Below are 25001 nucleotides of genomic sequence, written 5' to 3' on the forward strand. Positions count from 1 at the left end.
CAGAAGTTGCTCATGTAGTACAGCTCATCCAGAATGGCACATCAATGCGAGCTGTGGCCAAAAGGGCAGCCGTGTCTGGCAGCTCAGTGTCCAGAGCATGGAGCAGATGCCAGGAGACTGGCCAGTACACCAGGAGACATGGAGGGCAACAATCCAGCAGCAGGACCACTACCTCCTCATTTGTGCAAGCTCTACCTGTCAGACACAGACTCCATGAGGGTGATGTGAGGGCCCGACGTCTACAAGTGGAAGGCCCAACACCGTGCAGGGCAATTAGCATTTGCCAGAGAACACCAAGATGGGCACAGTCAACATTGGCACTCTGCTTTTCATGAGATCAGACGCCGTGGAGAACATTCTGCTGCCTGCAACATCCTCCAGCATGACTGGTTGGGCAGTTGGTCAGTAACAGTGTGGGGAGGAATTTCTTTGAAAGGTCGCACAGCCCTCCATGTGCTAGCCAGAGGTAACCCAACTGCCATTAGGTACCAGTATGAAATCCTCTGACCCATTGTGAGGCCATATGTAGGTGAGCCCTGGGTACCTTCTGAGGCATGACAATGCTAGGCCTCAGGTGGGTGAAGTGTGTAAGCAGTTCCTGCATGATGAAAGCATTAATGCTATGGACTGGCCTGCCTGTTCTCCAGAGTCGAATCCAATCGAGCACATCTGGGACATGTCTCGTACCATCCACCAAAGCCACATTGCATCACAGACTGTCCAGGAATTGACTGATCCTTTAATCCAGGTCTGGGATGAGCTCCCACAGGAGCACATACACCATCTCATTAGGTGCATGCCCAGACATTGTAGGAAGGTCATACAGACACGTGGAGGCCACACACTACTGAGCATCATTTCCTTGTATTGAGGCATTTCCACTAAAGTTGTATCCGCCAGTAATTTGATTTTGAGTATCATTTCTGTTCGAGACCTCCTTGGGATATTAATTGTGATTTACATTGATCATTTTTTATGTTTTATTGTTCTCAACGCATTCCACTATGTAATTAATAAAGATATCCAACTGGAATATTTTATTCAGTGACATCTAGGAAGTGGTATTTTAAGGTTCCCTTTAGTTTTGTTTTTTTTTTTTTTTTTTAGCCATACCACTGAAAAACACAGGCAAAAAAATAACAGTTCAACGATTCCTTTAAATCACATCTGTTTTGCTTCTAATGTTAAATGAGGATATAATTAAAAACAAAACAAAATCCAAAACATAAAAAAAAGGTTTCGCACTGTTGCTGAAATTCTTGATAAGTTCCAACAGAGCCCTAATCTCACATCATCAAGTCTGTCTGGGATCACATGAAGACACAGAAGGATTTACACAAGTGACATCCATAACCTCCTGGTAAGTTCCTTCGGCCACTGGCCGATGTTATCTACAGAAGTTGCATTAAGCCCCTTTTCAATCTCAAATGAATGAGTGACCATTCAATATATGACCAGAGGAGACCGCTCTAAAAAACCTCAAGACCCTACCAGTGTACACAGGAAAGTCGTCAGATAACCGAAATTAGACACTGTATGCCTAAATTATTGTTATAAAAAAAATGATGGCTACCTGCTTTGAATGAAAACATTATTTATTACATCCAAAGAGTAAAATTCTGTGTGAGAACCAATACATCAAAAAAGGGAAAACGAATTAAATTTAGTTGAAAAAAAACTTTACTAAAATGGGTTGTCCAACTCATATGAAAAGTCTTCAGACTGCCGAATGTTGACCGTTCACAGAGCACTTGCTGTTGCGATTCCCCGATTTGCACACTAGCGATCACATACAGACTAGACCGATCTCTCTTCTCTTCTACTGGAAAGTGCAGAAGTCTAGTCCGCATGTGAAATCTGACAGCAAATGAACTTTGCACATGGTCACGAATCAGCAGTATGAAAATAACAGATTTTAAATACGGTATGAGAAAGGACAACTCCGTTAACTACAACTACCACTAAGCTTGGAAAAGTATGTGACCTTTTTGAGGTTTAACCCCTGCATGTAAAGGGACAACAATAAGAGATCTGGAGATTAAATAAATTGTGTAATTCTATTCTAACACCTACTTGATCTGGTAGAACAGAAGGAGTATTTGCAAAATAAATCTTTTGAAGAAGCAAGAATGAAGGGTTTGAAAGAAAATATAAAAGGGTACATCCAACTTTTTTGGCAGGTGTGGAAAACAAATACTGCAAAGTAAGAAGCTTCCAAACATACAAGCGATAATAGTTGGTTTTATCAATTAACAAAATACAAAGTGAATGAACAAAAGAGAAATCTAAATCCCCATCAATATTTGATGATCGCCCTTTGCCTTCATCACTTCTTCCAGGTACATGTGCACAGTCAGGGATTTTGTAGGATTATAGTCAGGCGTATGAGTAACCAATTATACCACACAGGTGAGAATGAGCATCATTTTCATTTGTAAGATGGAACAGTCATTAACAAACAAAAAGGCTTAAGACTGGGTGAGGAACAGCCAAACTGCTAAAAAGGTGAGGATGTGGAAGACAGTTTCAGATCACAAGTCATACACCCACAGGACTGAGAATAGCAACAAGACACAAGGTAGTTATACTGCATCAAAAAGATTTCAATGCAGACTGGGGTTTCAACATGTGATTGCTCAAGCTCTTTTGAAGAAGCACCAAGAAATGGGCAACACCGAGGACCAATGATGCAGTTTTCGGCCAAGGAAACTTAGTGCAGTAGATCAAAAACGCATCATGCTTGCTTATCTTTGAAATTGGACGAGGTCCAGCAGTACCATTAGCCGAGATATTGCAGCAACCATTGGGACCAGCTACATCCACCTAACTGTCCAGAGAAACCTGGCCAAATGTGGTCTTCAAGGAACATTTTGAGACAAAAAACTCAAATACCTTTCGACATGGAAACAAGGTCAAGCAACTCAACTATGCATGAAAGCATAGGAACCGGGGTGCAGAAAAATATGGCAGCAGGTGCAGACTGATGAGTCACAATGTGAAATATTTGGCTGCAACAGAAGGAAGTTTGCTTCAAGCAGGGCTTGACAGCGGCACAATGATGAGGGTATGCAGGAATAATAAAGCATGATTGAGGGTCCTTGTTAGTTTGAGGCTGAATTTCAGCATATAGAGTTGGGGTTTGGTCAGGGTTAATGGTGTCCTCGGTGCTAAGAAATACAGGCAGATACTTATCCATAATGTCATATCAGGGATGCACCTGCTTAGCTCCAAATGTATTCTACAGCAGGAAAACGACCGCAAACATAAAGCCAATGTAATTAAGAAATATCCTCAGGGTAAAGCAAAATGAGGAGTCCTTGAAGTGATGATCTGGCCCCACATCATCCAGTCTGTCTGGGATCATATGAAGAGACAGAGGGATCTGCATAAGTGACATCCACGGAAGATCTGGGTCAGTCCTACAAGATGTTTGGAACAACCTCCTGCTGAGCTCCTTCAAAATGTGTGTGCAAGTACAAGTAACTAGAAGAACTGGTGAAAGCAAAGGGCAATTACCAAGTATTCAGGTGATTTAGATTTCTCACTGAATAAAACGGCAACTGTTAAGGGTATGTTCACACGATCCTGATTTCAATCCTTTTTTTTTCAGGACAAAAACCGCAGCTCTTGGCAGAAAACGCAGGTGCGTTTTTGGTGCGTTTTTGGTGCGGTTTTTGATGCGGTTTTTAGTGCGGTTTTTAGTGCGGTTTTTTATGCAGTTTTCTCTGCAGATTGTCTGTGTTTGACACAAATAAAGCTTAACTGCAGTGGGGGAAAAAAAAGAAAGAAATGATGTCATTTCCTTGTCCAACCCTTTTCTTCTTCCATCCTCCATTTTGGGACTAAACACCAAAATGAGTGGACGTGTTTTGAATGACAGCGCTCCGCCGAGTGCGGAGCGTAGGCCAGATCACAGCCCGCGGATCCAGCTCTATCCAGCTATGCGTCATGCGCCCCTATATTTAACATGGGGGCGCATGGACATGCGTCGCACTTGCGTTTTGCGCCGCATGCGTCACTGCAGCGCACGCATCCGGGCGCAGAGGACGCAGCAAGTTGCATTTTTGCTGCGTCCAAAATCAATCAAAAAAAGGACGCATGCGGCGCAAAACGCAGCGTTGTGCATGCGTTTTGCTGCGTTTTTGTTTGCGTTGTGTGTTGCGGCGCCGACGCTGCGGCGCACAACGCAAATGTGAACATAGCCTAAGTGCCACGTATTTAAGTGCCACGTATCACGTATGTCAGTGCCACGTATGTCAGTGCCACGTATGTCAGTGCCACGTATGTCAGTGCCACGTATTTCAGTGCCACGTATTTCAGTGCCACGTATTTCAGTGCCACGTGCCACGTATTTCAGTGCCACGTATTTCAGTGCCACGTATTTCAGTACCACGTATTTCAGTACCACGTATTTCAGTGCCACGTATTTAAGTGCCACGTGCCACGTATTTCAGTGCCACGTGCCACGTATTTAAGTGCCACGTGCCACGTATTTCAGTGCCACGTGCCACGTATTTAAGTGCCACGTATCACGTATTTCAGTGCCACGTATTTCAGTGCCACGTGCCACGTATTTAAGTGCCACGTATCACGTATTTCAGTGCCACGTATCACGTATTTCAGTGCCACGTATCACGTATTTCAGTGCCACGTATTTAAGTGCCACGTATTTCAGTGCCACGTATCACGTATTTCAGTGCCACATATTTAAGTGACACGTATCACGTATTTAAGTGCCACGTGTCACGTATTTAATTGCCACGTATTTAAGTGCCACGTATCCCACGAAGATTTTCCATGGAGAACAGACACATCCAGAGACATGTCTGCTCTCTACGGCTGCAGCAACACACTGACAGGAGCCATAGTTCCTGTCGGTGTGTCACTGCGCATGCGCGAGCGAGTTTACCGGCGGTCATTGACCCCGGCACTCTCGCTTAACGGCAGTGCTGCGTGGGAAAGTTCAACGCAGCTGTACTGCTGTTAACCGAGACGCCGGAGCCATTGAACTCCGGAACAGTACGCGATACACTGCTAGGAGCTTCGCTCCTGGCAGTGTATCGCCGGAGAGCAGCCGATCAGCGTGGGACACTCGTTTTATGGATTCTGCGGACAGGGAGTATGAATTTGATTTTTTATTTTGTGATTTTTTCCTGGAGGATCGAGGGCTTCGCCTACAAGTGTGCTGTTGGTGAGTATATACTCTATGTTATGTGTTGTATGTACTGTACTGTGTGTCATGTATGTGTATTGTGTGTGTTTTGTGTAACTTTACAATTGTGCTAAGTCGCCGGACACAGGGACAACTCTCCCATCCTAATACCGGATGGGAGTCGTAGTCCCATACGGCGACTTAGCACAATGGTGGCGTCGCATGGGGACACACACACACACACACACGCATACACACACACATATACACACACCACACAGACAGACACACACACATACCAATTCAATCAAACGGCCGACACGACCCCCATGCGACGGTATGCCTCCATGTCTCTCCGCCCAAGCACTTCCGCCCACGCACTTCCGGCCGCTTCCCCGCACTTCCGGCTGCAGCGGTTCTGCACCACAAACCGCAATAAAACCCGCAGATATATTTTTGATCTGCGGGTTTTACTGCGGGTTTGACCTCACAATGGAGGTCTATGGGTGCAGAACCGCTGCAGTTTCGGGGAAAGAAGTGACATGCTCCTTTTTTCCCGCACCGATTCATCGCGGCTTTTTAAGGGAAATTCAGGACCGTGTGCACAGTGGTTCCTGTTTTCCATAGGGGTACATTGTAATGTACCCTGCATGGAAAACAGCTGCGGAACCGCAGCGGCAAAACCGCTGCGGTTCTGCAGTAAAAAACGCACTGTGTGAACATGGCCTAACACTTCAATTTTCAAAAGAATTCTTATTTTGCAGCTTCTTCCCCCCTCCCCCCCACCGGCCTAAGTCTTCTGCACAGTACTGTATGTACATCGCATTGCTCATCTTATACTCCTTCCAAATTCTACGCTGGATCATATCATTAAACTTCTGCCAGTATCGGTCGAAAATCTAGTCATAGAGCTTACTGGCAGACAGATTAACTACAGTTGTGGCCAAAAGTATTGACATCCCTGCAATTCTGTCAGATAATACTCAGTTTCTTCCTGAAAATGATTGTAAACACAAATTCTTTGGTATTATTATCTTCATTTAATTTGTCTTAAATGAAAAAACACAAAAAGAATTGTCCTAAAGCCAAATTGGATAGAATTCCACACCAAACATAAAAAAGGGGGTGGGCAAAAGTATTGGCACTGTTCGAAAAATCATGTGATGCTTCTCTAATTTGTGTAATTAACAGCACCTGTAACTTACCTGTGGCACCTAACAGGTGTTGGCAATAAAATCACACTTGCAGCCAGTTGACATGGATTTAAGGTGATTCAATCTCTGTCCTGTGTCCTTGTGTGTACCACATTGAGCATGGAGAAAAGAAAGAAGACCAAAGAACTGTCTGAGGACTTAAGAAGCCAAATTGTGAGGAAGCATGAGCAATCTCAAGGCTACAAGTCCATCTCCAAAGACCTGAATGTTCCTGTGTCTACCGTGCGCAGTGTCCTCGAGAAGTTTAAAGGCCCATGGCACTGTGGCTAACCTCCCTAGATGTGGACGGAAAAGAAAAATTGACAAGAGATTTCAACGCAAGATTGTACAGATGTTGGATAAAGAACCTCGACTAACATCCAAACAAGTTCAAGATGCCCTGCAGTCCGAGGGTACAACAGTGTCAACCCGTACTATCCGTCGGCATCTGAATGAAAAGGGACTGTATGGTAGGAGACCCAGGAAGACCCCACTTCTTACCCCGAGACATAAAAAAGCCAGGCTGGAGTTTGCCAAAACTTACCTGAAAAAGACTAAAATGTTTTGGAAGAATGTTCTCTGGTCAGATGAGACAAAAGTAGAGCTTTTTGGGCAAAGGCATCAACATAGAGTTTACAGGAGAAAAAAAAAAGAGGCATTCAAAGAAAAGAACACGGTCCCTACAGTCAAACATGGCGGAGGTTCCCTGATGTTTTGGGGTTGCTTTGCTGCCTCTGGCACTGGACTGCTTGACCGTGTACATGGCATTATGAAGTCTGAAGACTACCAACAAATTTTGCAGCATAATGTAGGGCCCAGTGTGAGAAAGCTGCGTCTCCTTCAGAGGTAATGGGTCTTCCAGCAGGACAATGACCCAAAACACACTTCAAAAAGCACTAGAAAATGGTTTGAGAGAAAGCACTGGAGACTTCTAAGGTGGCCAGCAATGAGTCCAGACATGAATCCCATAGAACACCTGTGGAGAGATCCAAAAATGGCAGTTTGGGGAAGGCACCCTTCAAATATCAGGGACCTGGAGCAGTTTGCCAAAGAAGAATTGTCTAAAATTCCAGCAGAGCATTGTAAGAAACTCATTGATGGTTACCGGAAGCGGTTGGTCGCAGTTATTTTGGCTAAAGGTTGAGCAACCAAGTATTAGGCTGAGGGTGCCAATTGTTTTGTCTGATCATTTCACACACAACTCCAAAAATTGGCCAATGTTTTGCTTTTTGCTTCATTCTCTTTTGTGTTTTTTCATTTAAGACAAATTAAATGAAGATAATAAAACCAAAGAATTTGAGTTTGCAATCATTTTCAGGAAGAAACTGAGTATTATCTGACAGAATTGCAGGGGTGTCAATACTTTTGGCCACAACTGTATAAAGCAATGAGAGCGTGTAAAATGTTAAGATGCAGTAGGAATAAATCACTGTTAGACCGCGTTCACATGTTCAGCATTTGGTCAGTATTTTATATCAGTATTTATACGCCAAAACCAGGAGTGGGTGAAACATTCAGAAGTGGTGACGTGTTTCTATTATACCTTTCCTCCGATTGTTCCACTCCTGGTTTCGGCTTATAAATACTGATGTGAAATACTGATCAAATACTGAACGTGGACTTAAAGGGAAACTGTCAAAAGGATCAACCCTGCTAAGAAGTCTATATGGGCATGCAAGCCACACTTAACCCCTTCCCGACCTGTGACCTGTGACAGCGTATGCGTCATGAAAGTCGGTGCCAATCCGACCTGTGACGCATATGCTGTGTCACAGAATAATCGCGTTGCTGCAGATTGGGTGAAACCCGACCTACAGAAACAGGGGGAGTGGTACTTCAGCCCAGGGAGGGGTGGCTTTGCCCCCACGTGGCTACGATCGCTCTGATTGGCTGTTGAAAGTGAAACTGCCAATCAGAGCAATTTGTAATATTTCACCAGTCAAACTGCTGAAATATTACAAACCAGCCATGACCGATGCTGCAATATCATCGGCCATGGCTGGAGACCCCGATCTACCCCCGCCACCGACTGACAGCGGCTATCTGCCGCTGCCGTTAGCCCTCCTCTCCCCTCCGTCCTGTCCACCGTCCCCCCGCCTGTCCTCCGCCCCCCCACCTTCTGTGCATCCCGAGTCCTGGCATCCCTCCCGCTGGCGACGGTCTTCAGCGATGGGTGACGCCATCTTCCAAAATGGCGGGGGCCGAATCTGCCAGCAGGCAGATTCATTCATTCAATGCCGGTACATTTTGATCACTGTGATACAACCTATCACAGTGATCAAAGTAAAAGAAATTGTAAATACCCCCCCCCCCCCCATCACCCCCACAGGTAGGGAAAATAATAAAATAAAGAAAATTAGATATATTTTTATTTTTCCACTAGGGTTAGGGTTAGAACTAGGGTTAGGGTTGCAATTAGGGTTAGAATTAGGGTTAGGGTTGGAATTAGGCTATGTGCACACGGTGCGGATTTGGCTGCGGATTGGCCGCTGCGGATTTGCAGCAGTTTTCCATGCATTGTACAGTACCATGGAAACCTATGGAAAACCAAATCTGCTGTGCCCATGGTGCAGAAAATACCGCGCAGAAACGCTGAGTTGTATTTTCCGCAGCATGTAAATTATTTTGCGGATTCCGCAGCGTTTTACACCTGCTCCTCAATAGGAATCCGCAGATGTAAAACTGCAGGAAATCCGCAGGTAAAATACAGTGTGTTTTACCTGCAGATTTTTAAAAAATGGTGCGGAAAAATCCACACACAAATCCGCAACGTGGGCACACAGCCTTTGGGTTAGGGTTGGAATTAGAGTTGGGGTTGGAATTAGGGTTAAGATTAGGGTTAGGGGTGTGTTGGGGTTAGGGTTAGGGTTGGGATTAGGGCTAGGAGTGTGTTGGGGTTAGTGTTGGAGTTAGCATTGAGGGGTTTCCACTATTTAGGCACATCAGGGGGTTCCAAACACGACATGGCGCCACCATTGATTCCAGCCAATCTTGTGTTCAAAAAGTCAAATGGTGCTCCATCCCTTCCGAGCCCCGACGTGTGCCCAAACAGTGGTTTACCCAAATATATGGGGCATAAGCGTACTCAGGAAAAATTGCACAACCACTTTGGGGGTCTAATTTCTCCTGTTACCCTTGGGAAAATAAAAAATTGGGGGCTAAAAATTTATATTTGTGGGGGGGGGGGGGGAAAGTGATTTTTTTATTTTCACAGCTCTACGTTATAAAATTCTGTGAAGCACTTGGGAGTTCAAAGTGCTCGCCACAATCTAGACAAGTTCCTTGGGGGGTCCATTTTCCAAAATGGGGTCACTTGTGGGGGGTTTCTACTGTTTAGGCACAATCAGGGGCTCTGCAAACGTAACATGACACCCGCAGACAATTCTATCAAAGTCTGCATTTCAAAACGTCACTACGTGTGCACAAACAGTGGTTTACCCCCACATATGGGGTATCAGCGTACTCAGGACAAACTGGACAACAACTTTTGGGGTCCAATTTCTCCTGTTACCCTTGTGAAAATAAAAAAATGGCTTGCAAAAAAATAATTTTTGAGGAAAGAAAAATGATTTTTTATTTTCACGGCTCTGCGTTATAAACTTCTGTGAAGCACTTGGGGGTTCAAAGTTCTCACCACACACCTAGATAAGTTCCTTGGTGAGTCTAGTTTCCAAAATGGGGTCACTTGTGGGGGGTTTCTACTGGTTATGCACATCAGGGCCTCTGCAAACGCCCTGTCCGCTAACGATTGGAGCTAATTTTTCATTCAAAAAGTCAAATGGCGCTCCTTCCCTTCCGAGCACCCAAACAATGGTTTACCCCCACATATGAGGTATCTGTGTACTCAGGAGAAATTGCTCAATAAATTTTAGGATCCATTTTATCCTGTTACCCATGTGGAAATGAACAAATTGAGGCTAAAAAAAATTTTATGGATCAATTTGTGAAGCACCTGAGGGTTTAAAGTGCTCACTATGCTTCTAGATAAGTTCCTCGGGGGGTCTAGTTTCCAAAATGGGGTCACTTGTGGGGGAACTCCAATCTTTATGTACACAGCGGCTCTCCAAACACGACATGGTATCCGCTAAAGATTGGAGCCAATTTTTCATTGAAAAAGTCAAATGGCGCTCCTTCCCTTCCGAGCCCTGCCGTGCGCCCAAACAGTGGTTCCCCCCCTACATATGGGGTATCAGCGTACTCAGGACAAATTGGACAACAACTTTCGGGGTCCAGTTTCTCCTTTTACCCTAGAGAAAATAAAAAAATTGTTGCTTAAAGATCATTTTTATGACTAAAAAGTTAAATGTTTATTTTTTCCTTCCATGTTTCTTCTGCTGCTGTGAAGCACCTGAAGGGTTAATAAACTTCTTGAATGTGGTTTTGAGCACCTTGAGGGGTGCAATTTTTAGAATGGTGTCACTTTTGGGTATTTTCAGCCATATAGACCCCTCAAACTGACTTCAAATGTAAGGTGGTCCCTAAAAAAAAAATGGTTTTGTAAATTTCGTTGTAAAAATGAGAAATCACTGGTCAAATTTTAACCCTTATAGCTTCCTAGCAAAAAAAAATTTGGTTGCAAAATTGTGCTGATGTAAAGTAGACATGTGGGAAATGTTATATTAACTATTTTGTGTCACAACTCTCGCTTAACAGAATAAAAATTCAAAATTTGAAAATTGCGAAATGTTCCAAATTTTAGACAAATTTCAATTTTTTTCACAAATAAACGCAAATATTATCGACCTAAATTTACCACTAACATGAAGCCCAATATGCCACAAAAAAAACAATCTCAGAACCGCTAGGATCCGTTGAAGCGTTCCTGAGTTCTTACCTCATAAATGGATAGTGGTCAGAATTGCAAAAAATGGCCAGGTCATTAAGGTCAAAATAGGCTGGGTCATGAAGGGGTTAAGCAGCTGAATAAAATGATACCTTGATATCTGTGATCAGATGAGGGTGATCAATGAGTGGAACAGGCTGCCACGAGAGGTGGCGAGTTCTCCTTCAAAGGAAGTCTTCAAACAGAGGCTGGACAGACATCTGTCAGAGATGGTTTAGGGAATGCTGCATTGAGAAGGGGGTTGGACATGATGACCTTTGAGGTCTCTTCCAACTCTGACATTCTATAATTCTAGATCTTATTCCAGAGAAATCCATGTTTTTCTTAATATGTAAATTAGCAGTTATGATCTATGGGCGGGACATAGACTTCCCCGAGAATCTGCCTGCAGCTCTTATTTTACATGAGAGGAGGTGATACCAGTGTGAGACATGTAATGACCGCTAGTCTGCTCTCCTGATCTACATGTCTCACACTGGTAAAGACCCTTTAATTTAAAATAACCCATGGAGGTAGATTATCAGGGAGATCTATGTCCAGCCCATAGATCTTAATAGCTCATTTACATGTTGAGAACACAGGATTTCTCTGGAATAAGACAGCAGATCACAGACATCAATGTATTGTGTCATTGAACTCTCTATGAACTGCATGCCCATATAGACGACTTAGGAAGGTAGATCTTCCTGACTGATTCCCTTTGTGAAGATATAAAGCTTGCAGAATAGTGAGTGCAGCTCTGGGGTATAATACAGGATGTAACTCAGGATCAGTACAGGATAAGTAATGTATGTACACAATGACTGCACCAGCAGAATAGTGAGTGCAGCTCTGGAGTATAATACAGGATGTAACTCAGGATTAGTACAGGATAAGTAATGTAATGTAATGTATGTACACCGTGACTGCACCAGCAGAATAGTGAGTGCAGCTCTGGAGTATAATACAGGATGTAACTCAGGATTATTACAGGATGAGTAATGTAATGTCTGTACACAGTGCCTGCACCAGCAGAATAGAGAGAGCAGCTCTGGGGTATAATACAGGATGTAACTCAGGATCAGTACAGGATAAGTAATGTAATGTATGTACACAGTGACTGCTCCAGCAGAATAGTGAGTGCAGCTCTGGAGTATAATACAGGATGTAACTCAGGATCAGTACAGGATAATATATCACAGAATGTAGATAAATGTGTCCTCATCAAATCTGCTCACTATCAATGACACTATAACAAATACTATAGATAACACTTATAAAACTTAACATTTGATTAATTTATAATAAAACACCATACACGACCTAAAAATATGATCTGCTAATAAAGGTACAAGGTGCATACGTTCCCTATAGAGCCAACTATCTGTCTCCTACCTGACAGCGGAGGTTGGCACCCTATACCACCTGCGCAATGGCGCCCCCGCTCAACGTTGACTAACCCCAACTAGCCCTATAGGGCCCTATCGTGAGGAAAAAGAGAGATACACTCAGCAGACCATACAAACAGACAAGACATAGAAAAGAAAGTCACTAAGGAATATATTGCACTTAATGAAGAGATGTTTTTGCACTATTAATTAAATGTGATAACTGTGCAACGGGTACTGACCCGTATTAAATATTGCACATATTGAGCCTGAACTGAACCTAAACAGTACACCCTACCTGTCTGCGGGGGTTGGCACCCTATAGTCCTACGCAAATGGCGCCCCCGCTCTAGTCGTCTGTCCCTAACTTTCCCTTAGTTAGATGTTCCTGCTCAGATAGGGACAGTCAGGATAAAATGAAATGTACAATGCAGGCAAGATAAAGTGAGCTATTCAGTGCAGGCCAGATAAAGTGCAAAGCCAGTGCATATATAGTGCAAAAATTGTCATAAACCCCGTGACTTCAAATATGACCAAGTATGTATTAGCATTAAATTATGCTTGGCTTCTAGCCCTGAGTATGCTTATGCTCGACGCGTTTCCCCTATGTAGGTTCATCAGGAGACATACCCATATCATAACAGAACAAAATAGTGACTTATCTGACTATGTTCTCGAGGAGCGATAAAGCCTCTAAACGCAGTGGGGAGCAATATCCATCCTGCACCTGCCGGTCTCTGTCAGGCTGACAGAGACCGGCAGGTGCAGGATGGATATTGCTCCCCACTGCGTTTAGAGGCTTTATCGCTCCTCGAGAACATAGTCAGATAAGTCACTATTTTGTTCTGTTATGATATGGGTATGTCTCCTGATGAACCTACATAGGGGAAACGCGTCGAGCATAAGCATACTCAGGGCTAGAAGCCAAGCATAATTTAATGCTAATACATACTTGGTCATATTTGAAGTCACGGGGTTTATGACAATTTTTGCACTATATATGCACTGGCTTTGCACTTTATCTGGCCTGCACTGAATAGCTCACTTTATCTTGCCTGCATTGTACATTTCATTTTATCCTGACTGTCCCTATCTGAGCAGGAACATCTAACTAAGGGAAAGTTAGGGACAGACGACTAGAGCGGGGGCGCCATTTGCGTAGGACTATAGGGTGCCAACCCCCGCAGACAGGTAGGGTGTACTGTTTAGGTTCAGTTCAGGCTCAATATGTGCAATATTTAATACGGGTCAGTACCCGTTGCACAGTTATCACATTTAATTAATAGTGCAAAAACATCTCTTCATTAAGTGCAATATATTCCTTAGTGACTTTCTTTTCTATGTCTTGTCTGTTTGTATGGTCTGCTGAGTGTATCTCTTTTTCCTCACGATAGGGCCCTATAGGGCTAGTTGGGGTTAGTCAACGTTGAGCGGGGGCGCCATTGCGCAGGTGGTATAGGGTGCCAACCTCCGCTGTCAGGTAGGAGACAGATAGTTGGCTCTATAGGGAACGTATGCACCTTGTACCTTTATTAGCAGATCATATTTTTAGGTCGTGTATGGTGTTTTATTATAAATTAATTAAATGTTAAGTTTTATAAGTGTTATCTATAGTATTTGTTATAGTGTCATTGATAGTGATCAGTACAGGATAAGTAATGTAATGTATGTACACAGTGACTGCACCAGCAGAATAGTGAGTGCAGTTCTGGAGTATAATACAGGACGTAACTCAGGATTAGTACAGGATCAGTAATGTAATGTAATGTAATGTATGTACACAGTGACTGCACCAGCAGATCAGTAAGAGCAGTTCTGGAATATAATACAGGATGTATATATAAAGGTTTCTATGTAGATGTATTATTATTATACATTTTTATAGCACCATTTATTCCATGGCGCTTTACACGTGAACAGGGCAAATATAGACAAGTACAATAAACATGAGTAAAACAAGGCACACACAAGTACAGGAGGAGAGAGGACTCTGCCAGCGAGGGCTCACAGTCTACAGGATGAATGCTATATGTAGATTATGAATTGATGAGGATAATGTGGAGATACACTTTGATGATAATAAATGAATGAGAAAATACGTTTTTCTGAGCCATATGACAAAGGGGCTCATGCATACTGCACAGGCAATCCACCCAACACACTCACCAACTCCTTTGCTTGTGGGGGCCTTCTTCACGTTCCCAGGAGCTGTGTGACAAATTAAAGGAACACCTAAAATGAAAAGTGTTCATCTCCATTTCAAAAACAAGCTGCACACCAAACCAGTATTAGTGACAATCTTGGGGCACGATTATCTATGTTATACTGCACACACAAACCTATACAAGTTGTTGTAAACTCTACAAAAGTATCCGCAATACCACTGTCTTCAAATCAGTTTCACCACTGCCACAACCTAAAATGCAGAAGCAGCAATGTAACAGCGCCCCATCTGTAATCTAGTTTATTCTCCCATGCAAATGTCTTTATGTTCTAAACCTGAAAAGTAGATTGCAGGCAGCACTAGAGACATGGGGGATGTAATGGACTCTATACTGCTGCAATGATGAATGCGGTATTATATATGAAGGGTTTGGTCACTATAAATACATTGTATAACCCATCTCACACTCCTACAGAGCGGAATTCACCTTTCGGCTAGTTGTTTTATGAAAGCGAAGACTTCTCACCACATACACTATAATGCAATGACAGTTACTTTGTTCTATATTGTTACTGTGTTCTATATTGTTACTGTACAGGGTCTACAGTGATATATCCCAGTTTGCAAAACACTGACCAACTGAACAAGCAGGAAATGCTGGGAGATTTCAGCTCTGCATAATAGTGAGTTCAGCTCTGGAGTATAATACAGGATGTGACACAGGATCAGTACAGGATAAGTAATGTAATGTATGTACACAATGACTCCACCAGCAGAATAGTGAGTGCAGCTCTGGAGTATAATACAGGATGTAACTCAGGATCAGTACAGGATAAGTAATGTAATGTATGTACACAATGACTCCACCAGCAGAATAGTGAGTGCAGCTCTGGGGTATAATACAGGATGTAACTCAGGATCAGTACAGGATAAGTAGTGTAATGTATGTACACAGTGACTGCACCAGCAGAATAGCGAGTGCTGCTCTGGGGTATAATACAGGATGTAACTCAGGATCAGTACAGGATAAGTAATGCAATGTATGTACACAGTGACTGCACCAGCAGAATAGTGTGTGCAGCTCTGGAGTATAATGATATATTTAAAAAAAAACAATAGAAAACCATGTTTCATTTCCTTTAAATGTCAAATACTTGATACTTTGTGTGGGTATATTACATAAAATCCCAGTAAGTTAAGTTTCGTGGGTTTAACGAAAAACAAAAATGTGGCAATTGCCCAGGTCTCACACTTCCTTAGGGGCCCTCACTGTGTGTGCGTGCGCATACCAGCGTGTATATACCAGCGTGTATATGTACATACACGTGTAAGTATACATGCGAAGGTACACGTGAGCTGTGCATACATGTGTGTATGTATACATACGTGTGTGCGTGTACGTGTGCGCGTGTGCGTGTGTATTTGCTATGTATATGCACATGTATATTTGAGAGGAGTGGATCTAGCAAAATTCAAATTCACACGTTTGTGCAGATAATTCAAGGAAGTTATTCTCCACAAATTCAATCTCCCTTACTCCAGAGTGCAGAAATTACAAAAATAAAATATTATACTCGCTGCTCACCTCTCAGTAACCCGTCCCGGTTGCATTTGCAGATCACTGCCGCTTATGTTAGGCCAGACATATGTTTTTGACCAGGCCATGAGAGGTTGCGCCCATGCACCCCCAAAGGTCACTGCGCACACAATGATGTCATGACCTTTCGTGTCACGGCATCGTGACCTTAGCAAGAACATGTGCAGAAACCCTGGAAGTCTAGGTCCAGCATGAGAGGCCTGAGGATTTCAGCACGAGCGAAGACAACTGGAAGATGCAGCCGAGGACCAGACAGGTGACATAAGGATTGGAGTGGCTGGTGAGGTTAGTGGATTTTTTGGTTTGCTTAAAATGTCTATGGCCTTATATAGTTCAATTTATGGCTTTTGCCAAATCCACATGAACGCAAATTAGAAAAAAAAAAAAAAACTGCATTTTAGTTAATGCAGATTTTTGTAAAATTCTAATTGAATTCAATTACAGTCCAATTTATTCACTCACCTCTTGCGCGTCCTCAGGTCTCTGCACGCATTCTTTGTATATTCATGTCTCTGCATGAATGCGCGAGCTGTGTATTCATGTCTCTGCACGCATGCCCGTGCTGTGTATTCTTCATGTCTCTGTATGCATGCACAAGCTCTGTGTATTCATGTCTCTGTACGCATGAGCGAGCTGTGTATTCATGTCTGTATGTACAGTATGTGCTCTGTGTATACATATGTGTTTATGTCTTCTGTGTATACATATGCGTGCAGCATGCAGTGTGTGCACAACATACAGCGTGTGTAGCATTCACATTTATAAAACCCTGCAGAGCAGATGTAGGCGTAAACATGTAGGTAATCACCCAACATACAAGCAAAATGTGGCTCATTTATTGGGCAATTGGATTGTTGATGCCGGAACAAAATCATTGTTCTCAGCAGCACTTCACCGACTGTAAACTGCAGATATGCTGCTGGACACATAATACTGTATGGGGGCAGATTGATCTACTAGTGATCGCTCTGAGCCCATCATTGTTCCTCAGCCAGTGTAAAGAGGCCGGTAAACAAGCACCAAACTACTTTAATATTGTTGATTACACTCGCTTAACAGCCTGAACGCGGCGCATGTAAATACAACCCAAGGGTATGTGCACACGTTGCGGATTTCTTGCAGAAAATTCCTGAAGAAAACCGGAAATTTTCTGCAAGAAATCCGCATTTTTTTTTTTGCGTTTTTTTTCCGTTTTTTTCGCGTTTTTTTCGCATTCTGCAAGCGTAATTAGCTTGCAGAATGCTAAAGTTTTCCCTGCGATCTGTAGCATCGCTTGACAGGTTGGTCACACTTGTCAAACATAGCGTTTGACAAGTGTGACCAACTTTTTACTATAGATGCTGCCTATGCAGCATCTATAGTAAAAGATAGAATGTTTAAAAATAATAAAAAAAATAAAAAAATGCTTATACTCACCCAGACATCTCACCGGCGTCCGTTCCGTATAGCTGGTCTGTGCGCACAGGACCTCCCGTGACGTCACGGTCACGTGAGCGGTCACATGACCGCTCACGACCAATCACAGGACAGTGACGTCATTCGGCGAGGTCCTTCAGCGCACACCAGGTACAGAAACTGAACGGCAGCGTGCGAGGAGGCGGCAAGACATCGAGGGTGAGTATAGGACTGTTTATTATTTTATTTCTTATTTTTTGACCACTTATATGGTGCCCAGTGCGTGGAGGAGAGTCTCCTCTCCTCCACCCTGGGTACCAACCGCATATAATCTGCTTACTTCCCGCATGGTGTGCACAGCCCCGTGCGGGAAGTAAGCAGATCAATGGACCCCTAGGTGTGCGGAATCCCTGCAATTCCGCATTTTTAATGAACATGTTGCTTTTTTTTCCGCTATGCGATTTTTTCGCGGAAAAAATCGCAACATTTGCACCAAAAATGCGGAATACCCTGTAAATAATAGGAGGCATATGTAAGCGTTTTTTTTCGCGTTTTTATCACGTTTTTATAGCGAAAAAACGCGAAAAAAACGCTAACAATCCTGAACGTGTGCACATGGCCTAACAGTGTGGGACACGGGGGTATGCAGCACCACCCGATGCCCCTAGAATAACCCGCTTATATATTGTATGTATACACTAGCACTCACAAGGCAGTGCTTGCCGTACTGCTACTACTACTCCCTGTGGCAGGTCGCCTCACTTAGCTGCTCCTCGAGGTAGACACAGGCACACGTGGGTTAAAGTCTCTGGGTGGTTTACATTATCATGAACCCCAAAATTATAACAGAAAAACAGCCTCTCTGGCTCAAAAGGAAATAAGAGTTCATAAGCAGTTCTGCCCAGCACTTCTGGGCCAACACATGGCAGCTCCCACAGGAGCATCAGCCTAGGGCTTGCTTGCCTCTACACACCACAGAAAAAACAAAAGACACAAAACACTGGCTGGACATTTATTTCCCCAGCCACATCCTTGAGGTGGAGATATGGTGAGCAGGCATCCCACCCATCTCTTACCCACTTACCTAAAAACATAACATGGCCGCTTAACTCCTTCAGCTGAAACTTTATCATGCTGAAAAGAAACTTATTGGTTTCTAGATCTCGAAGAAAAGCAATCTCCATGACAAATCCCCCCTCACATATCGTGCCAGTTGACCCCATCACACCCCCTAGATGCCAGAGTCAATAGCAGCAACAGAATCTAAGGGGTTAGACAGACAAGAATTCCCTCTGTCAAACATCTGCTTCTTCAAATCAATTTGCGGTGGCGACATTAAGCTGCCATAGCCTTTACTCACCTAGTGTAATTGAACAAGTATGGCTGCCACCATTACCGGACAGTGTGTATGACTACCTCATCAAAATGATTATTCACCAGACGATAATTCTATCAACAAGTGTTCAACCACAAACCTACAGTTGGTTTTACACACGAGATCCTCGTCGGCCAACAATTAAATTAGCAGACCTCCATCTCTCTGGTTTCCCCCATACTAGAGTGCTCAGCTTGGCCAAACATTCACGAGTTTCCAACATGGCGATAGCTTTCTCATATGGCTTTTGCAACTTTGTCGACGCATCTTATCAGAAAAAAAAAAAAAAAAATGGATAGGGCATTGAATTTCCAACATGCTCAACCCTTTTCAGCCCCCAACATCAACTGCTGAGAGGTTATCATACAAATCAGATGGTCAGCAGGTCACGCTCAAGGTGGGGGAGAATTTAGCGGACTTTCATCTAGTATGTACATAAGCCTTCGTTCTAAGGCCCCATTCACACATCAGTTTTTTGCTATCAGTCACAATCCGTCGAATTTTGAAAAAAATGGATCCGGCGACTGATGCTGTCGGATCCGTTTTTTTCTCAGACTTGTATTAGCCGCGGATTGCCTCACGTTTCATCCGTCGTTCGACGGATCTGTCAAAAATTGTTTGTGCGGCTGCCGGAGACACACAAAGTAACGTTTTATGGGCGCCGGTTCCGACAAATGATGGAATCCAGAGACGGATTCCGTTTTTTGTTGTTTTTTTTTTTTAACTGAGCATGCTCCAATTTTTTTATTATCCAAGTAGCCAGATCCGCTAGTCGGATCCGTTGAAAAAAAACCGGATCCGTCACATCAGTTTTTCACAATCTGCAATGGATCAGTTGAGCCAACAGATTGTGACTGCCGGCAAAAAAACTGATGTGTGAAAGGGGTATGTATATATATATCTATCTACTAGGAGAACCCAGACAACAACTTTCTAAGGCTACGTTCACACTTGCGGTCTGCGCCGCAGCGTCGCCGCATGCGTCATGCGCCCCTATATTTAACATGGGGGCGCATGGACATGCGTCGCACTTGCCTTTTGCGCCGCATGCGTCCCTGCAGCGCCCGCGTCCGGGCGCAGAGGACGCACCAAGTTGCACTTTTGCTGCGTCCAAAATCAATGAAAAAAAGGACGCATGCGGCGCAAAACGCAGCGTTGTGCATGCGTTTTGCTGCGTTTTTGTTTGCGTTGTGGCACCGACGCTGCGGCGCACAACGCAAATGTGAACGTAGCCTAATAGATGTCACAAGTATTAAAAGTACTTTGCTGTAAATCTATATGCCGCAATGCATCTGTTAACGCACTCACTGCCGAAGGAATAAAACCTTAGATCATGAAAGGAAACCAATTTAAGAAAATAAAAGAGGTTTTCTGTGGTTTTCATTTCCTGGACGGCTCCTATATCAAGTATCTCAAATCTTTTGCTCCTGCTCTGTCATAATGATACTTGCCACATAGGGAAATCCTAGTTTTGTTTTTTTAGTTTGTTTTCTTTAAAAAAAAACAAAAAACAGGTACTGGTATTACCTTGAAGTAGGTTTTTAAAGCCAATCTGTCAGGGTTCCTTGCGGCACATAATAAGACATAGGGAGGGGTTGCAAAGATGAGGGATACATTGAGTTTAATGCAGGTTTCTCTAGTGAAGCTCTAAGTAAGGCTATGTGCACACGTTGAGGATTAGGCTACTTTCACACTAGCGTCGTTTTGCCTACGTCGCAATGCGTCATTTAGGAGGAAAAAACGCATCCTGCAAAGTTGTCTACAGGATGCGTTTTTCCCCATAGACTTACATTAGCGATGCATTGCGACATATGGCCACACGTCGCATCAGTCATGCGACGGATGCGTCATGTTTTGGCGGACTGTCAGCACAAAAAAACGTTCCATGTAACGTTTTTTTGTGCGTTGAGTCCGCCATTTTCGACCGCGCATGCGGAACTCACAATGGGCAGCGGATGCGTTGTAAAACTGCATCCGCTGCCCACGTTGTGCTACTTTAAACACACTGTCCGTCGGGCCAACGGTTTGAGATGGCCCGTACCGACAGACTAGTGTGAAAGTAGCCTTAGGCTTTGGAATTTCTGGTGGGGATTCTGCATCACTTGGTAGAAAACGCAAGTGCGGATTTGTCGCTCTTTTGTGTGTTTTTGCGTTTTTTACCCCTGCGGATTTCTATAATGGAATGGGTACAAAAAACGCTGCAGATCCGCAAAAAAAGAAGTGACATGCTACTTCTTTTAATCCGTAGCGTTTCCGCACGAAATTTTCCGCACCATTAGCACAGCATTTTTTTTTTTTTTTTTTTTACCATTAATTTACATTGTACTGTAAATCACTTGGGGATCTGTGTTTCTGCACCGCAAAAAACGCTGCGGATCCGCAGGAAATCCGCAACGTGTGCACAATCCCTAAAACTGAAGGGTTACTCCAATCCGGGAAATTTGTGGCAAAGGATGTCCCACAGGACCCCCCAATTTTTTCAAAACTTTCAAACAAAAATGAGAGACTGCGCCACCTCCCTAGGGCACCACAAGGCCCTGTCCTTAAGATAGATAAGGGTCCTAGCACCAAGATGCAAAGTGCGTTTTAGATGAGGGTGCTACTAGAAACTTTAGCAATTCTAGAAATGGTGTCCCCAAATTCATTTGAACAAATGAAGTAGTAGTGAGCTTGTCAAAACACCATTCATTTCACTGTCTTTAGCGGATTGCATAAGTTGACTACTGCTCCATTCACATATGGGACCTATGGCCAGTACACGTGCTCGAGATTGGTGAAAGACTTCGCAATCGCACCATCATCAATCACAAACTTATCTTTCCTGTGGATGCGTGATAAAGTGATGAGGGAGCGTGCTCGGATAAGGTGTTATCCCGAATGCTCATGCGTTAATAGAGTATCTTCGGTGTGCTCGAAAACTATGCTCAAGTACCCGCGGCTGCATGTCTCACGGCTGTTCAGTGTCAACACAAGCAGGAATTGTCTAACAAACAGGATATCCCTCCATTTGTTGCAGCTGTCGAACAGACATGCAGCCGTGGGTACTCGCACATAGTAGTTTTTGAGCATGCCGAAAAAACTCTAAGGCATGAGTGTGCCAGGATAACACCTTATCCGAGGATGCTCCCTCATCACTAGTGATATGACGTTTATGGAACAGCCACTTTGAACGATAATGGTTGCCCTTATTTTTATTTTATTTTTTATTTTTTTTTTGGGGGGGGGGGGTAGGTGTGATGAGTTCCTGGACCAATACTTGAAAGTAGGAGCAACCTCTGGCAGAGGGTTCTTTTAGGGCAAGTTCACACCGGACGTTTTTGCTGCGTTTTTTCTGCAGCAAAACCTGATTTGGTGCGTTTTTGTTTGCGGTTTTGGTGCGCTTTTTTCCATTCGTTTTTGGGGCTAACGTGTCTTTTTGTGCATGCTAATAAAATTGAGTGCCCCCAGAGGAAAAAAAAAACAAAAAACTTCCTGTAGAACCGTAAGTCTAGATCCTTTGAAAAGCCAGCAATTCATGAGCCGCTACAGTAAAAAAAAATAAAAAAAAAAAAAAAAAAAAATCATCACACTGACAGGTTAGAATAGCTAGAAAAGACACATACACAATTTTATTTTATTTTTTTACGGAGATTGAGAAAAAAGCAGGCAATTTATCTGTCCGTGTACTGTAAAATCACAGCAGGAGCCAACAGGATAGAAGAGATGGATTACACACAGTAAATACAGGTAGAATAGATATATAGATGTCAGTACAAATATAAATAGTACAGTGTGTGCAGCTTTCTGTACATGTATTTAACCCCTTTCTGCCATTGGACGTACTATCCCGTATGTGACCTGGGACTTAATTCCCATGGATGGGATAGTATGTCACATATTCCTAAATAAAGAAAATTAAATATTGTTCCAATAAAGACATTTATTTTTGGTAATTTAAAAAAAACAAAAAAAACAAAACAATAAATGTACACATTTAGTATTGCCGCGTCCGTAACGACCAGACCTGTAACACTGTCCCATTAGTTAACCCCTTCAGTGAACACCGTAAAAAAAACACAAAAAGAGGCAAAAAACGATGCTTTTTATCATACCGCCGAACAAAAAGTGGAATAACACGCGATCAAAAAGACGGATATAAATAAACATGGTACCACTGAAAACGTTATCTTGTCACGCAAAAAACGAGCCGCCATACAGCGTCATCAGCGAAAAAAAAAAGGTTATAGATCTCAAAGTAAGGCGATGCAAAAATTATTATTTTTTATATAAAATAGTTTTTATTGTATAAAAGCACCAAAACATAAAAAAAAAAAAAAAAAGGTATAAATGAGGTATCGCTGTACCGGGCAGCACGGTGGCGCAGTGGTAAGCACTGCAGCCTTGCAGCGCTGGGGTCCTGGGTTCAAATCCCACCAAGGAAACTATCTGCAAAGAGTTTACATGTTCTCCCCGTGTTTGCGTGGGTTTCCTCCGGGTACTCCGGTTTCCTCCCACACTCCAAAGACATACTGATAGGGAATTTAGATTGTGAGCCCCAACAGGGACAGCGATAATATGTGCAACCTGTAAAGCGCTGCGGAATATGTTAGCGCTATGTAAAAATAAAGATTACTATTACTCGTACTAACCCAAAAAATAAAACCGCTTTATCAATTTTACCAAACGTGCAACGGTATAATTGCCCCACCCAAAAGAAATCCATGAATTGCTGGTTTTTGTTCATTCTGCCTAACAAAAATCAGAATAAAAAGCGATCAAAAAAGTAATGTGCCCAAAAATGGTACAAATAAAAACGTCAACTCGTCCCGCAAAAAACAAGACCTCACATGACTCTGTGGACCAAAATATGGAAAAATCATAGCTCTCAAAATGCGGTGACGCAAAAACTATTTTTTTGCAATAAAAAGCGTCTTAGCGTGTGACAGCTGCCAAACAAAAACCCGCTATAAAAACCCACTATAAATAGCAAATCAAACCCCCCTTCATCACCGCCTTACTTAGGGAAAAATAATAAAAAAATTTAAAAAAGTATTTATTTCCATTTTCCCATTAGGGTTAGGGTTGGGGCTAAAGTTGGGGTTAGGGTTTGGATCACGTTTACGGTTGGATTAGGGTTGTGATTAGGGTTAGTGGCAGGGGCGGACATATCATCGGTGCAACTGCATAGGGGCCAAAGAGGTAAGGGGGCCCCATTTCTACCTCCAAAGCAATTGTAATTTTGCATTTTTAGGAGCTTTTGGTCTGGAAAGGGCCCGTATATTGTTCTTGCACAGGGGTCCTTTTCTGTCTGTGTCCGCCAGTGGTTAGGGGTGTGTTGGGGTTAGGGTTATGGTTGGGATTGGGGTGTGTTGGGGTTAGGGTTGGGATGGAGTTAGAATTGAAAGAGGAGGGGTTCCACTGTTTAGGCACATCAGGGGCTCTGCAAACACTACGTGACACCCGCAGACCATTCCATCAAAGTCTGCATTCCAAAATGCCACTTCTTCCCTTCCGAGCCCTGAAGTGCGCCCAAAAAGTGGTTTACCCCCACATATGGGGTATCAGCGTACTCAGGATAAATTGCACAACAACACTTGGGGTTCACTTTCTCCTGTTATCCATGAAAAAATAAAAAATTGGGGGCGAAAAGATCATTTTTGTGAAAAAAAATATGATTTTTTTATTTTTACGTCTCTACATTATAAACTTCGGTGAAGCACTTGGGGGTTCAAAGTGCTCACCACACATCTAGATAAGTTTCTTAGGGGGTCTACTTTCCAAAATGGTGTCACTTGTGGGGAGTTTCCACTGTTTAGGCACATCAGGGGCTCTCCAAACACGACATGGCATCCGATCTCAATTCCAACCAATTCTGCATTGAAAAGTCAAATGGCGATCCTTCCCTTCCGAGCTCTGCCGTGCGCCCAAACAGTAGT

The 25001-nt window shown here is 43.2% G+C and overlaps 1 protein-coding gene across 2 annotated transcripts in view; it reads right to left on the reverse strand.

Moving 5' to 3' along the window:
- The window catches only part of MAP2K6 (mitogen-activated protein kinase kinase 6), a 106150-nt gene that overhangs the window by 66664 nt on the left and 14485 nt on the right, over positions 1–25001 (reverse strand). The window contains exon 2 of one of the 2 annotated variants that reach the window (XM_077253448.1): positions 14722–14763. The exons of the other annotated variant lie outside the window; for it this stretch is intronic. Coding sequence (XP_077109563.1) covers positions 14722–14763 — 42 coding nt within the window. The remainder of the gene's footprint in view (positions 1–14721; positions 14764–25001) is intronic. 2 annotated transcript variants of the gene reach the window in all.

This window comes from Ranitomeya variabilis, chromosome 4 (assembly GCF_051348905.1).
Source record: "Ranitomeya variabilis isolate aRanVar5 chromosome 4, aRanVar5.hap1, whole genome shotgun sequence".
Classification (NCBI taxonomy): Eukaryota; Metazoa; Chordata; class Amphibia; order Anura; family Dendrobatidae; genus Ranitomeya; species Ranitomeya variabilis.